Here is a 15,306-nt window from a genome sequence, read left to right as displayed (position 1 = left end):
TGTGCTAGATAAATATGTTTTGTTCTAAGTATTAAGAACATACTACTTTAAATGCATGAAGTATCTAAATATATTTATAAATTATTCCACATCAACAATAAAATAGTAAATGAGTACATATAACATAATGTATCATTCTCTGAACACATAATCAAAACCATGACACCAAAAACTTACGTAAAGCACTTTGAGCAAGGCATAGTGAGAAAAGCATGCTTCGAAATAAGGCAGCTTATTTTTAGCAGTTGGTGTTGAGCTTGTTATTTCCCTTGCCTTACAGTCAATAAATATGTTGTACATCAACAATGAGCAGAATGTGTATAAAAGTTTGGTAATGAGCTTCTAAATGCCCAATTTCTCTCTGGGACACAGCTAAAAAAAAAAATTCTTACGATGTCCAGGCAACTTTAACTTCAACATTAAAAAAAACTGATTTTTACTGAGCCAAAAACTTAATATAATATAAACTGTGCCAAAAAACCTGTATGGAAATTGGGCTCTAAAATTTGAACGGCTTTGGTAAGAAAACATGGATTAAAAGGGGAAGTATCGCCCTGACATCGGAATATTGAAATTTTTTGCGAAAAAAAAAAGCAAACATATATTTTTTACCATAATGATTATGGTAAAACAGCATGTAAATGAAGGATTATGAATCCTGTATACAATTTTTTAAAAATAATCTGACCCCAAAAATGTTAAATATTTAAGTTTTAAAAATGTAGTTTTCTCAAATACAGATTGTTCTGAAAATTGGTAAAAAAAATTGCCTAATACCTTTATCCATGGCTGGAACTAAAAATATTGCATTATGATAAAATTTGAAAATGTTTGAATTTTTTAATCTGACCAGAATAAGACAATATGCATTAAAATTCAAAATGTACTAGGGCAGGGGTCGGCAACCTTTTGGAACGGAAGAGCCAAAAGTTACAATTTACCACGTTTCACAGTTTTTAAAGAGCCACAAACATTTTTATTTCAATATTATGATATTTGATTATGTATATATATATATATATATATATATATATATATATATATATATATATATATATATATATATATACATTACATTTAAAATAAATAGCTATAAATATGAAATAATATTTATTTATATAAAAACATACACATGTTTCGAAAAAAAACATATTAAAGTAGTTTAGCAAGCTCTGCTCGAAATTAGAAAATTGACATGGTTATTAGATGTATATCTTTAATTACCGAGTATTGCAGACTAATATTTTTATGAGTTTTAAAATAAATTAAAATAATTAGCATGGAGCTGAAGAGCCGCATCTTGACATCAAAAGAGCCGCATGCGGCTCGCGAGCCGCAGGTTGCCGACCCCTGTACTAGGGTGCTATGCTTGTAGTTCCAGCTGTGGATAATACTATTGAAAAGCTATATTCCAAATACCTTAGTTGATTTATTAAATTGTAAAAGAAAAAATTTCTTATTCATTTGTAGTTTTCCAAAATACAAATTTCTGAAAATTGTCTAAATGTAAACAAACAGTATTAACTGTAGCCTGAACTTAAGGAATCAGATAGTGAAATTTACTGATGGTTGGACCTAAACTCCTATTGAAAGTACCTTATTAATCATAGAATGTTATTATCCTAAAGTGGCTAATAGTGAATAAGTTTTTACAAAAGAGTAACAAATATTTATAAAATATGTGCTATTATTTTTGTCAAAGTATTTTGCATTATAAATATGCCTACAATTATATGCTGCATTATAGTTGTAGAATCATAATTACCACTGCATAAGTGTGACAGCTGTATGCCTGATAGGTTTTTTGCGGATTTTTTTTTGTTTCTCTCCCTTCAGTCTGGGTGTTACTGCCCCTTAACTAAACCAAAAAATAAAACTCTAAGGCCCAAAACTTGTACATAGTGCCCAAAAATTGATAAAATCGAGCCTCAAAATCGGCAAAGAAATTGAGGAAAAAAAATGACGGTAAAACTGAGCCTAAAATAAAACTGATGCATAAAGCTGTATATAGCATCGATTATTTGCTTTCACCTATTAAACAATAATGTAAGACAAACATCTTTAAGTACATAGTACAAATATAAATAAGTTATATTGCACTTTATTCGTCTTCTAGTAAGCGCAAGCCGTATTTTATTGTCGATTTAAATAATCTAACTGTACATTTAATTGAAAACAGTTACAATTTACTTTTGACAAATGCTCTTTACATACAATGTTAAGATGTAAAAACAAATTCTAGATCTTTTTTTTTCTTTCTAAATATAAAATACGTTTCATCAGCTAAAAGAAAAAAAATCTAGACATGAAATAAATATTTTAGGGTTTACAAAGTTCTTCACATGAAAAGGGATTAAGATTAAGCATAAAAGTAAATTCTTTAACATTAAGAAGTGTGATTGATATGGGCATAAGTCACTCTGTTAATATGACTGTATGAGCAGTGCAGTCTACTGTGGTCTTATATGAAACGTACGATCAGGAGAATCAAGGAACACTTTGAATGGCTGGGTGTGGCGGGTAATGTCTTTGTTGAATGGACAAATTTTCAGGTGGTCGCCAATGGTGGGGTGATTCTCAGTGTATTTCCATGACTCCACTGGTTCAAAGCTGGTACTGAAAAGCCAGCGCTGTGAAATGAAGAATATACAGACTTACATGGATGAACATAAACATGTGTATCAAAGACATAGTTTTAGTACAGTCACTCGTCTTACTGTTCTAATTTAAGCCTAAAATATATATTAAGATAGGAATTTATATTTTTTTATTTAGTAGGTTACATTCAAATTTTTATAAATAAGTTACTAATGTCAAAATATAAATAAACAAAAATATCACAAACTAAAGACAATAATCTTATATTAAATAAGATTTTTTAAAAATATATATATGAAAAATAATTTTTTTAGTTCTAAGGAAGTGAAAAGTAATGATAAAAGAAATAAACTTTTGCTGTAACTGACCTTATTAACAACTTTCCAACTGGTAACACCACTATTCTCTTCTTTATGCTTTTGCCAGTTCAGCAATACAATGCCATGTTCATTGAGTAAACTACAACATACTTCACGCAGCAGTCTAGAGGTTAGAGCAAGATTACACAAGCTGAAGCTGTCCAAGTGCCTGGCTGAAAAAAAAATAATTCAGAAACTCAATTTAGTAAAAAAAAATTTGTTCAATTTTACCATTGTTTATTAATTTTGAACTGTGTAAATTTTTTTTTTTTTTTTTTGCATAATGTGTTCTGGTGTATGTGAAAATGAGCAATAAAATAAGAAACTCACTTACAATGTGTGGTGATATACAGCCCACAATTAATGTACAGCATGATGCAGCACAAATATATCAACAGAACTTTGTAGAACGATGCAACATGAATATTTCAACACAACTTTGTATAACAATACAACATGAAATTATAAATAGAACAAAAACAAAGAAACCAAAACAAGAGAGGTTATCAAACAAAAGGTCCATAACTCAAAAAGTCCTCATGAGGCTCATAAGCTGGGGACAACAACAAGATAGAAAACTCCACATATTAGAGTCAACCTGATGGCACATAGCATGCTGACAGACCATTAATGCTTAATTGTGTAGAAGGAAATCTTCAATACTACAATCAAGAACAAAAAAGAAAAGGCTCACAAACTGAAGAAATCTACACTGCTAATCTTATGCAATAGCATTATTAACTATTCTAAAAACACAAATATATAAAAATATGGATACTTAAGAAACTATTGGCTACCCAAATGTATACAAAGAAATATAATGCAAACTAATAGCTTACAAATACAACGAAGTGTGGCACACTACTGAAATTGTTCAATGAACAATACCGGTAAAAAACATGAAAAACAGCTCACCAATTTTAATTTAGTTCTCAAATTAATTTTGTTATTTCCTTACCTATCTGTTGGAGAACTTCAAAAGGTAAATTGCTGAGGCTCGTACAGCCATCATCGTCATAATCCTCCTCAATGTCATACTGGAACAGCACTTTAGAGTCCCAGTTATAAGCAGTGTAAATGGTGGGCTGGACTCTCATACAGTACTTCTTGCTGCTGGACATGTCGCACTCAGAAGAATGAGGGTGTGATGTGCCAGCTTGTTTGATCTCATTGGAAGGTTTGGGATCTAGCTGTAATTTACCAACTGTCAATATATCAAACTCTTTGTCAAAAGCTGCCAGGCTACTTATGCTTGGGTTCTTTGAGTTATCTGTGTCTATTTCACAGTTCATATACTCTTTCTGGCAGTTCTCAACAGAATTTTTTTGACCTGATTTGTTTTCAAAATCTGGCATGTTTTCTAAAGTTGAAGGCTGCTGTATATTTTCTGATGCAGGGATTATGCTTGTGTTAAATGAACTGGGTGATCTGTAAGGCTGGACTGTGCTTCGGAGACCGTAACTCTCCAGTAAAGGAGAATGATATAGCATTCTGTTAGGCTGAGATGGCTCCATTCTCTGAAAGGAAAATGTACATCCCAAATATGCCAATGGACATCTTTGTTCAAGCCAGCCACAAAATCCCTGGTGTATTTCCTGGTGTATATTCTGAAAAAAATAAGTTAACTCCTTTGTAAACGAATAAATTAAACATATTTAAATATAATTAAATCAAAGTAACAAAATATTTTTAAACTTGGTCTTATAAGAATGAGATGGGACTGTGTGGTTGGATGGTAGTGTATACAACTGCCAACACAGTTAACAAGTTCAAATCACAGGTTCTTGTCAGTACAACATCCTTGAATCCACCTAGAGAAAGCAAAGCAGCTGGGCATAGTGCTGACCACACTATTCCTTCATATGCAGAGGTCACTGGAAAAGGTGTTCTACTTTACCTGCCATAAGGACCATCAGGTTTGAAAAGGTATTTTACTTACTTATAATAAAGACAATATTTTTAAAATCAACATTGATACTGCTTTTAACTAACTATATGTCGTGTAACAAAGTTGCAGAGATTAATAACAAAGGCACTGTATTGCTTTACTGTGAAAATTACTATTTCCAAAAGTGATCAATGTAATGGCTGTATCCAGATTTCAACTAAGAGCTTTAAGACAGTACAGCTTTAACCTAACTTAATTGAAAGGAGGTTACATGGACAGCTGGTCATAGTTTTACATGGTTTACAGTGGCTACACTAAGCACATGATGAAAAAATGTAACAGTCTTAATATTTCACTATATCGACTATAACTGAAACAGAATAAACAAAACCCAAAACATGATTTTATACCATGTTTGTGATACAGCTACCTTAAAATGCCATTTGAACTCGTCGCGTCTGAAATTCTGCGAGCAGATGAAAGTATACATGCTTGGAGGTTTAGCCACATACTTATTGATGCACTCAAACCCAATGTTGACCCCCAGCATCTTAGCCAAGCTGATCTCCTGACCCTCCTCTGGTTGATACCCCAACAGCTTGTGCAACTGAGTGCCTCCTATGTCGTGCCACGTGGACTTGGATCTCGAGCTCGTGTCGCTGCAACGATCTGAAGATACACTACTTCTCACTGAACGTTCAGCAGATTGTGATGCCCTGTTTGACCTATCCGCTGTTAGTTGTACAGATTTCTCAGCTGATTCACTATTCCTACTAAAGGTGGAATCTTTTATATCCGATGAAAAATCATCGCGAACAGGACTACAAGAGGATCTTTCTTTTACATTTTCATCGTCAAGTGTACCATCGACTTGTTTTAAACCATCACAACCGTTCACAGGATTCTTGTTTTGAGAAGATGCTAAAACATTAGATGTCATTTCCAAAGCGCTGGCTAAACTTTCTGTTGTTTCTTTAGTCACGAGGAAGAGGCGATTTCGTATACTTTCTCTAAGACCAGGATGTGGCTTGGATAAGTCCCATGGTGCATCAGTGTCGTCATCTGAAAGTGTCTGGGAAGTGTTGCCAGAAGCTGCCATATCAGAATCAAATGAAGAGCTGCGATAATTAAGAGGGGCCGCTGGGTACTTTTGAGTGAGTGGGTTTCGAAGAATTCGACGAAGTTTTTGTGGAGCACGCAATGAGTCAATAAGCATTCGTTGATCCCGCATGGCAAGACCTACATCAAGCTGTCCACAATCTAGATATGTCTTTGAGGTTGGTAAAGGCATTCTCTGGCCAGTTTCTTTAGCATGCATCGGCCACCTAAAATATGAAAAATAAAGTTGTTTTTTTTTTAAACTAATATAAATTTATTTTCAGTATGAGTAACAAATATTTCTTAATAAATTGTAACTAGTGTAGTTACAAAAACAACATATTTGGTTGTCTTCAAGAACAAGGTCAAGGCCAAAACGGAACTGTTATTTATAGTTATTATGCAACTGATATAAGCAAGAAGCTAGTGTGGCTTAAATAAAATTTGACTTGTAAACTTAAAGACAAATGGACAAGCTAATAATAGAAATTATGCAATAGGTGGTACCAAAATAGTTTTACATTGTTGACAAAACCATTCACACTGTGAGAAAGGATTGCACAAGACCTAACATTATAGTAACAAAGAACGCTACACACATTTGCTGCTCGGGTGACAATACGAATAAAAATGTAAATATGATTTAATTAAAATAATTTAAACTAGGTTTAAAATTTTGAATCCTTTACCTGCTCCACTCTTCAACACAACAAACAACACTAGCTGGACAAACAGGCAAGTGGGAAGCCATCTTGGATCTTTTCAGCATATGGGGACATCCATACTCCTTGTTCACACAGAACACCCTCTCCTCTGGGCAAGTGAGGGTGTGCTCAGTTTTCTTACAATCATGACACCGCCAGCCACAAGATTCGCATGTCACCATCACGCAAGCAGTGACATTGTCGACAAAGTGAGTACAGGTAACTTGGCGACAGTGTAAACAATGGCTGTGCTGGCCAGGTAAGTTGGTGTACATTTCATCCTGTTGGTTGCTGAAACTGTAAATGATATAAATATTAAACACCACAAGGGATGGTAATCTGTACACATCTTATCATGTTTTGCTTAAAACTGGAAATAAAACAAATATCAAACAGGGAAAGGGAGGAAACACAGTACACTGAACAAGATTTAAGGGACTAATTGGCAATTTCATTATTAAGAATACAAAAAAAAATAAAGCATTCAAAACAACTTGCATATTAAAAGAATAGTCAGTTACTTTTGAAGTCTTATGATTATTTTACCTTTAATATTTGACATTTATAAAATGAAAAGATTTTTATTATAGGCCCTAATATTTAGTTTTAATTAGGATAATTAAGTTGCACTTCTGTAATAGTTTAATTATAAAAATAAATGTGAATAACAATACTGTATTTCCAAGGTCATAATTAATGTATTGAAATATCTTCAATGATGATACATGTTCTATTATGCGGATAAACTGCTAAAGACAGGCCTATAGGAATTAATATCCATACCTCTTTTTCTGTGTAAATCCAGAAATGATCATTTTTGTAATTAGTTATTACACCTCAACCTTCATAAATCAAAGCTCAGAAATAAGGGAGACAAAATCAGCAAAGTTTAACCTGCAAATATAAAAAAATATATAGTAGGCCCCCCTATCATATAACAAAAAATTTGAAAAAAAAACTATATCAAAAATCAAATTTTAAAATAGGCCTAACCAAATGAAATTTAACACTAATTTTGTGAATCAATTGAATTACCATTAGGCCCGATAATATTGGTATTTAACTATAACCTCATTGTCTTCACTTTCACCAGTCTACTCTAAGTAGTTAAAGTAAGTTTCAAACGTGAAGACTGAAGAGAAGTATGGTGATTTCTCTTTCTACTCTTTCTTATCGCAAAGTACTCTGGTAAGTGGATGTTCTGTTATCAGTTTGCAAGTTGTTAACTTTATTAATTTTATTAGGCCTATTTTAAATGCGATTTAAAGTCAAAGCCAAGCAACTCAAAATGATCTCACAACAAATATTAATTAATTAGTGAAATACTCAAATAAATAATGGATAATATTTAATTTTATTTAATAATGACAAATCAAATCTTGGAGACTGAGTCACTGCTGAGTGAGAGACTTCTGACTACTACTACTGACACCTAGATCTAGATTCTAGATCTAGTTACTAGTCTACTGACTACTGTAACTGACAAGTAACTGTAGTACTTATATAAGTACTGGGCTAAGTTTGAAGTAAGACATTTGAAGTATTTTGAAGAATCCCTATTTATAGAAAATTATAATCATGTCATTGTGACCCCCTGTTTACCTTAATCACTAAAAACGCCTCGAGTTAGTTATAGAAAACAAACATCACCACACGGAAGTTTACTTGGCTAGTTAAGTAGCCTAACCTACGTTCCTACAGTGGACCTGGGTTTATCTAAGTTAAAAATATCGTTCCGTGAGCTTGTATCCTGATTACAATTTTTTAATTTCCTCTTTTCTTTATGACAAAATTTACAAAAATTGTAACATTTTAAGAAACGTAACAAATAACTTGATTTTAATGCTTATGTAATGTAAGATTTGGGAGTGGGCGTTAAAAAAAATTGCGTGACCCCCCCCCCCCCCCCACCACTCTAGAGATGTATAGCACACGAAGTTAAATGTAGTAATATAGATTTATCTATAATCTATCTGGCATATTAAATGTATCCAACCTCACTCATTTCGATTCTGCGTAATGCTTAGGCCTAAAAAAAATATAATTAAACCTATATCTATGCTAAAATGATGTTGCAGCTCGGCCTTACACTTGCAACCCGTCTCCCTTATCCCCGTTGACAAAGCAATTTATTAATTTAATATTGAATTAGGCATAGTCTTCACTTTTAAAATTTTAAAACAGGTTCTAGCTGCTGGGTACATCGTCCATCTGACCTGTGACCTATCCATATGGCTATGGGACAGCTTCACCACCTTCATCCATTTAGATCTAGACGCTTCCTATATATCTTCTACCAACTCTGGACCTCAACTTGTCGTGGGTCTTCACTTTAGATATTTATCCATATTTGCCAAGGTCAGCTTTTTATAGGTTTCCTTTGGTAAGGGGGTCATACCATCCTCCCGCTCCTCCTTCACACTTAGTCACAAAACAGTCAATGACAGTCAAAACACAAATGACGTCAGACCTTAGCCTAACCCCCCCCCCCCTTAAAATTGCAGTTGAAGTTTTAGCAACACATCGATTTTTTACTAAAATATTGACTGAGCTCGGTCAACATAAAGTATTTGAATAAATTTTATACTATAACTTTAACCCATATATTGTAGTTGTGTTGTTGGCTTGTGAAGAAACAGGTTGTTCGAGTAAAGGGGACCATCTTTTTTTTTTACGTTTCCTATTCAGTAGCGTAGCGAGGGGGGGGGGGGCGGGGGGCATATGTCCCCGGGCGCCGACCTTAGGGGGCGCCAAAATGGGTTGGAAAAATAAATAGAAAGGTTGAGGGGGTTGCAAATCGAAAGTTTGAGGGGGGGGGGTGCAAATCAAAATCTCGAGGGGGGTGCAAATCGAAAGTTTGAGGGGGGGGGGGGTGCAAATCAAAATCTCGAGGGGGGGTGCAAATCGAAAAGTTTGTCCCCGGTCGCTACGCCTCTGTTCCTGTTGCATGTATTTGCAGTCTGTAATTGTAGTAGTGCTAATATTAAAGAAAGAATTTAGGGTAATTTGTCAGTTTTTGTAGTACATGTTTCCAGAGTAGGATTTTTTAGACTTTCTTTACGTGATTACCCAATTTTTGAGAAACCACTGAACATCAAATCTACTACCAGTGAGAAAAAATGTACCTGTTCCCAGTGTAAAATTTTCCGGGTACCCCAATTTTTGAGAACCGATTATGATGTTTTGAAGGTTTTAAACGTGTGCTAACAAAAATAAGGTTAAAATTTAAAAACAATAGTTTAACAGTTTTCGCGTATGTATGTAAGACGAAATGCCCAAAGAAACAAAGAATAACTGTAACAAAATTTTGGTTTTCTTGGATATTTTATTGGTTTTTTTATGTGCATGTGCTTTTGTATACGATGCATCATATTGTATTTGCGCTTGGCGCTTCCTCTTGATTCTTTGCTGACAATGTGTACAATTTTAAACCTGAGTTAGAGTAGAAATGGGGGGGGGGGGGAGGGGTGAAAGATATTTTAGTGTTGTTGGGGTAGCTGTATCAGGAGTTAGGCTTTGGTTTAGTGCAGTCGTTCTTAACCCTTTTTGAGTTACCCGAACCCCACCATTTCATATGCGAATATCTGACAAAATCCGAACGTGAATCATACGAGTCAGGTGTGGGTCTTAACATCCGCGGAACCATTGAGACCTGTTCACCAAACCCCTGAGGTTCGATCGAACTTTAGTTACGAACCAGTGATTTAGAATACCACCCCCACCCCCTAATCATGTGCACATATGTAATAGAACCAGAGGGGTGGACACTGGTAAAGGTATATAAATTTAAATTGGTATTTTAAATTAGTATTGCTTTAAATATTTAACGGAAAAAAATTGTCTAGCTGAACTTTGTTATGCATTACTCGTAAATAATTTATTACCTGATGAGAAGGGGATAAATTCAGCCTGGGTATTTTTAAACGAGGCCTAGTCCTTTGAAACGCCAGACTAGAGGATATTTGTCTTGTGTTATGACAAACTTTTTTCGTATTTGTCCGCTGATCGCTTCTATGTTGTTGTTTTTTTATAGAGACTGCAGGGGTCATCTTGGTCATCAGGTTGACTTTTCCTCCCCGTTGTTTTGAAAAAATTTTAAGCCTGACAGCCCTCGGCCAAAACGATGTCATCATACCGAGTGCTGTCCGGTCTATCCCTTGGTTTGGTGCAACACCAGGCGGCTCTATCTCACGCTTTTGTGAATTAAGATTTATCGATGGCTGAGGAAAGGTATTAAGCTTTTGGTTTGAGACATTGATTAGTGCGATACTTTTCTTACTGTCCGTTGAAAGATGAATAACAACATTATCCTCGTTGTTTAAGGCTTCAGCGGTGCTATCGCCCACTGTGGAATGTGTTTCACTAGCCCGGTCGTCTGTCGCCCCTGAGCTTCCCTGTACCGTGTTACACTCAACAGTTTCTGGTCCGAGCACCTGGCCACTCTCCATGGTTAGGTGACCGCTGGACTCCACATCACCACGGCTGGTACAGTCGACTCTGCTCACATCTTCTTCACACGAGAAGTACTCACTGCTGGAGGAACTACTGACGGAAATATACGGGGGGAGATTACGCATGTCGGTGTGAGATTCTGACGAACGGATAGAGCAGGGATCCCTAGCGTTAGACAAACCACCGGAGAATTTGGTTTTGTTGATCATACTGTGGTAGTCGCCAACGGCCGGGAACAAACACGGCAGACATTCCGGTATGTCAAGTGTGGCGTTCGTGGTTTTGTCCTGATGACGTAAGAGTTGCTTTCGTATTAAACAGAGCGAGTCCACGCGTCTTGGGTGAGTCGATCTTTGCGGGGACGTCCTCGCCACACGCGTATCAGCCTCGTCTTCATCTCTGTCAGGGATTGGCTGAGCTGTGTACTGCCGACATGGTACATGTGATTGGTTGAGGTACTCATAATGTGCCATCATGGGGTTGTGTTTACCTACACAGTTGCCTTGCAAGGACTCAGCAGCGTTAGATTTGGTAATATTGACTCTAGTCTGTCTGTCTCCACAACCTCGATGCTGCCTAGCCGGCGACAGCCACTTCCTGTTGTGCTTCTTTCGACTTCTGATTTGAGCTCTGAGGATAATAGTTTCCAACTTTTGAATCTTGTTTCTGAGAAACTCAGAGATGACTCTCCTAAAAGCGTCGACGACTAATTTATCGAACTCGCCAACATTCCGACTGTGAGAGTGTTGAAAACGTAAGCGCTTGAGTCGCTCGTGTTGAGCCAGCAGGTTGTCGTACGTCGCCTTGTGACCAAGTGGTGTAACCACAAACTTTGTGATCCTGCGTTTGGGCGCATTGGTCTTCCGTTTAGCCTTGCCTCGCTGGGAGCTACCCTTGGCTGATGAACCGGTGGAACGGGTTTTCCCATATTTGTTACTCGTTTTATTCCTTGCCGCTAAGCGCGACTGTTTTCCTAGCGCGCTCTTGTTTCTTCGATACACGGAGGTGATTTTCTTGGATCGTTTAGCCAGTTTAGGCGATCTGAACACCGTGCGTTTAGTTTGACGAGCACTTGACCTAACTTGAACCCTGATGTTTTTGGGCCGTTTTTTCTTAACTGCCATCGTGGAGTTATTGGAGTTATTCCGGCGTGGACGTCGAGCTAACAGTGTTCCAACTTTGTTTTTCGTCACACGCCTCGCTGGCGTCGAATGGCGATGTCTGCGACTTGAAGACAGGCACAGGTTGCAGCAAGTGTCCCCAGACGCTTGCCTCCTACGGTAGCTGCGGCTGTCTGACTGGACCTCATTGAACTGTATGGTTGGGAACGTACTGCAACTGGCCCCAGACATGTCGGGTGAATTCAGGCATTCCTTTTCCCCCTTAAGTTTAGCTTTTCTGTACTTTGAAACATCTAAAGGATGACCAAACACCTGGTAATCGCCTTTACTTTGTGTGGTGTTCAGTTGAATGACATTAGCTGGCGCTGACAAGCCGTTTTTTTTAATCAAGTCGAATATCCTGCTAAAGCGCCTTTCAATGAGATCTTGCAGGCCCTCCAGGCGCTCGTTTATGGATTTCTTCATCGATTCAAATCTCTCGTTGATGTGATACTGTGAACGTTGACATAAGGAGTCCAAATACTTGTACATCTCGTCCTGGTTGTTGCCATGGCAAACCAGGGGAGGCTGGGCTTCCATTGTGAATTCCATCATGCCATCATTCTCACCAACACGATTCTTCAAATGTGGGCCTGCAGTGTTGGAGACTGTCTCGTTCAAGCATAGCGGCGTTAGCGGGTCGGATGTCGTAGTGTTCGAGTTGTTTTCAGTCGTCCGGCAGAGAGGCGAAGAAAATGGCGTGTAGTGCGATAGCATTTGGCTAGCATCCTCCCCGTCTTTAGCCGGGCAGTTCTGATCAAATTCTGAACTTGTGAAGTTTTCCGCACAGTCCACCAACAAATTATTGTCCTCTTCCGGTCGTGAGCTGTCGAAATGGACGCCTGACCGCCGACCTCTGCGACTCTTGCTAGTTTTGCGATTGTTTCTTCTGCCACCGTGTGTGTTCATTCCTCTTTTCATCAGATTGCTTGAATTTTCATATATATGAAATTGAATATATATATATATATATATATATATATATATATATATATATATATATATTCTATGTAAATTCTGAGAGTTAGACTAGTAACTGGAATCCGGGTTTAAGCTAGTCAGTAGACCGCCCCTTAGTCCACCAAGCTTTGATGGAACTAACGTTACGTAATGTAAAGTGGGCTGTACGTACTGCTGACCACACTGTCCCATTATATGTCGAGGACACAGAAACTGGCGAACTCTACTTCACTTGCCCCATGGACCATCAGTTTTGGCAGGGATCTTTACTTCTCTTTTACCACCTAAGCCAAAACATATCTAGAAAAAAAATTTATGACATAGGCTTGGGGGAAAGGCGTGGTTGTGTGTTAGAGCGCACGAGTGTACTACGATTGTACAACGTCCCTGAGTCCACCCAGCTCTGATGGGTACATGACTCATGTTAAGGCGGCTGGGCATAGTGATGACCACACTATCCCTTCATACACTGAGGTCACACAGGTGAACCAGTGTTTCTTCCAGACTTTTTTCTCCGGGGGGCACTTAAAATTTTCGGGGGGGGGGGGGCGGTAAACTTTCTTCGGGGGGGGGGCGGACACTGTTAAAAGTATATATTTTCTATAAAAATTATATAAATTTCATTCCGTTCGGGGGGCGGTAAAAAAAATTCGGGGGGGGGGGGGGGGGGCGAAATGCCTGGAAGAAACTCTGAGGTGAACTCTACGTCATCTGCCCTATGGATCACCAGTTCCGAATAGGTGAAAATAGAACTAAAAAAATGTTTTTAATCTTAAATATTTTATCAGTAGATCTAGATTCTAGACTATATCTAATAAATAGGTATAGATCTAGAATAGTATAAATCTACATCTAGATCTATATGTAGGCTAGAGTACTAGACCAGAGTTTCTTCCAGGCATCTCTTCTACCCCCCCCCCCCCTCCCCCGAACGAAATGAAATTTCAAGTGCCCCCCCCCCCCCCCCGGAGAAAAAAGTCTGGAAGAAACACTGTACTAGACAAGAGTCTAGTAATCTCTAATCATCATACTCTAATTAATAGAACTTGCTTAAATAAAAATTTTAAAAAGTTAAACTAAGTTAAACTACTTTGGATGCACGCTAGATCTAGATCTTAGATCTAAATACTATTAAACCAAAAGTATGATACGAAAATGGAATACCTCCCCTTGTATATCCGTTGCTCAATGGTATCGAGATTATCCAAAAAAGAAAAGAAAATATAGACATGCATAGTGAGGAATAGAGAGTACAATACACAAGTTAATGATGTCATTCCAACTTCATTTATCTCGCCATTGTTTTGCACGTGTACATTTGGCCCATTATAATTGATTCAAGTTCAAGTAAGTTTTTTTTCATTTTGTTTTTTTATATGTACACTAGAGTAGACTACCCGTTATCTAGTTAGATAACTGTGGGTTTCGGGGGTCATCCATAAATAACATCACGTCTGTCACTTATCATCACAAAATAACCAGACCCCACATGCAAAAAGGCGTTTTTAGTTTTTTTATCTTTTAAAAACACCGATTTCGGCTAAGCATGGTGGTGACTACACTATCCCTTCATATACTGACGTCACAGGTGACCTACTCAACTCTACTTCACCTGCCCAGTGTCCTGCCAAGACTCAGACAACATGTTTTTATCGTAAAAAAAAAAACTATTCTGGCCGAGCATGGCTCTAACACACTATCCCTTCATATGCCGAAAAGACAGAAACGGGTGAACTCTACTTCACCTGTCCCGTGTCCCGCCAGGTCCCGAATGTTTTAATGTCGTGTAGGTTTAATCCCCCCTTGTAGTTTGCTTTGAACTAAGGTGTTATGACTAATGTTATGTGTTGTGTTTTGAAATATGTATTTCCTTTTGAGTTTATTAATTTTCTTAACAACTTTGGATATGGCTACGTATATGAGATTGGGGATGATATACCTGTTTACTATTGCGGCCCTGCCGAAACAAATTGTTGTCGTGCTGTATATTTGTAGAATTCTATTTTTTTTTGTTGATATTTTGAATGATTGGTTTCCACATGTCTTTGTTTGTGTCCAGTGGGTTGTTATGGTGTGTTATGCCGTAG

General features: G+C 37.2%; 2 protein-coding genes across 3 annotated transcripts; both read right to left on the bottom strand.

Moving 5' to 3' along the window:
* Positions 1–1,568: 1,568 nt before the first annotated feature.
* LOC131932093 (F-box only protein 30) lies at positions 1,569–8,370 on the bottom strand. Its single transcript, XM_059288975.1, has 7 exons — positions 8,250–8,370; positions 7,431–7,541; positions 6,633–6,944; positions 5,276–6,170; positions 3,916–4,564; positions 2,967–3,130; positions 1,569–2,630 (listed from the first exon to the last, which is right to left on the bottom strand). The coding sequence occupies exons 2-7, from the start codon at positions 7,460–7,462 to the stop codon at positions 2,451–2,453; spliced, it is 2,232 nt and encodes a 743-aa protein (XP_059144958.1). The 5' UTR covers positions 7,463–7,541; positions 8,250–8,370; the 3' UTR covers positions 1,569–2,450.
* A 1,587-nt stretch (positions 8,371–9,957) lies between these two features.
* On the bottom strand, positions 9,958–14,413 carry LOC131932102 (uncharacterized). 2 transcript variants are annotated; one of them, XM_059288992.1, is made up of 3 exons: positions 14,384–14,413; positions 10,532–13,187; positions 9,958–10,079 (listed from the first exon to the last, which is right to left on the bottom strand). In XM_059288992.1, exons 2-3 carry the CDS (start codon positions 13,178–13,180, stop codon positions 10,074–10,076), a joined length of 2,655 nt encoding a protein of 884 aa, XP_059144975.1. In that variant the 5' UTR covers positions 13,181–13,187; positions 14,384–14,413; the 3' UTR covers positions 9,958–10,073. The 2 variants fall into 2 exon arrangements, with proteins under 2 accessions (XP_059144975.1, XP_059144974.1); XM_059288991.1 differs by lacking the exon at positions 14,384–14,413 and adding an exon at positions 13,392–13,513.
* Positions 14,414–15,306: the final 893 nt, after the last annotated feature.

This window comes from Physella acuta, unplaced genomic scaffold (assembly GCF_028476545.2).
Source record: "Physella acuta isolate Inbredline_101_S28 unplaced genomic scaffold, ASM2847654v3 ptg002087l, whole genome shotgun sequence".
Taxonomy (NCBI): Eukaryota; Metazoa; Mollusca; class Gastropoda; family Physidae; genus Physella; species Physella acuta.
Note: the sequence above shows the minus strand (reverse complement) of the source record. Positions and strands in the feature narration are given on the sequence as shown.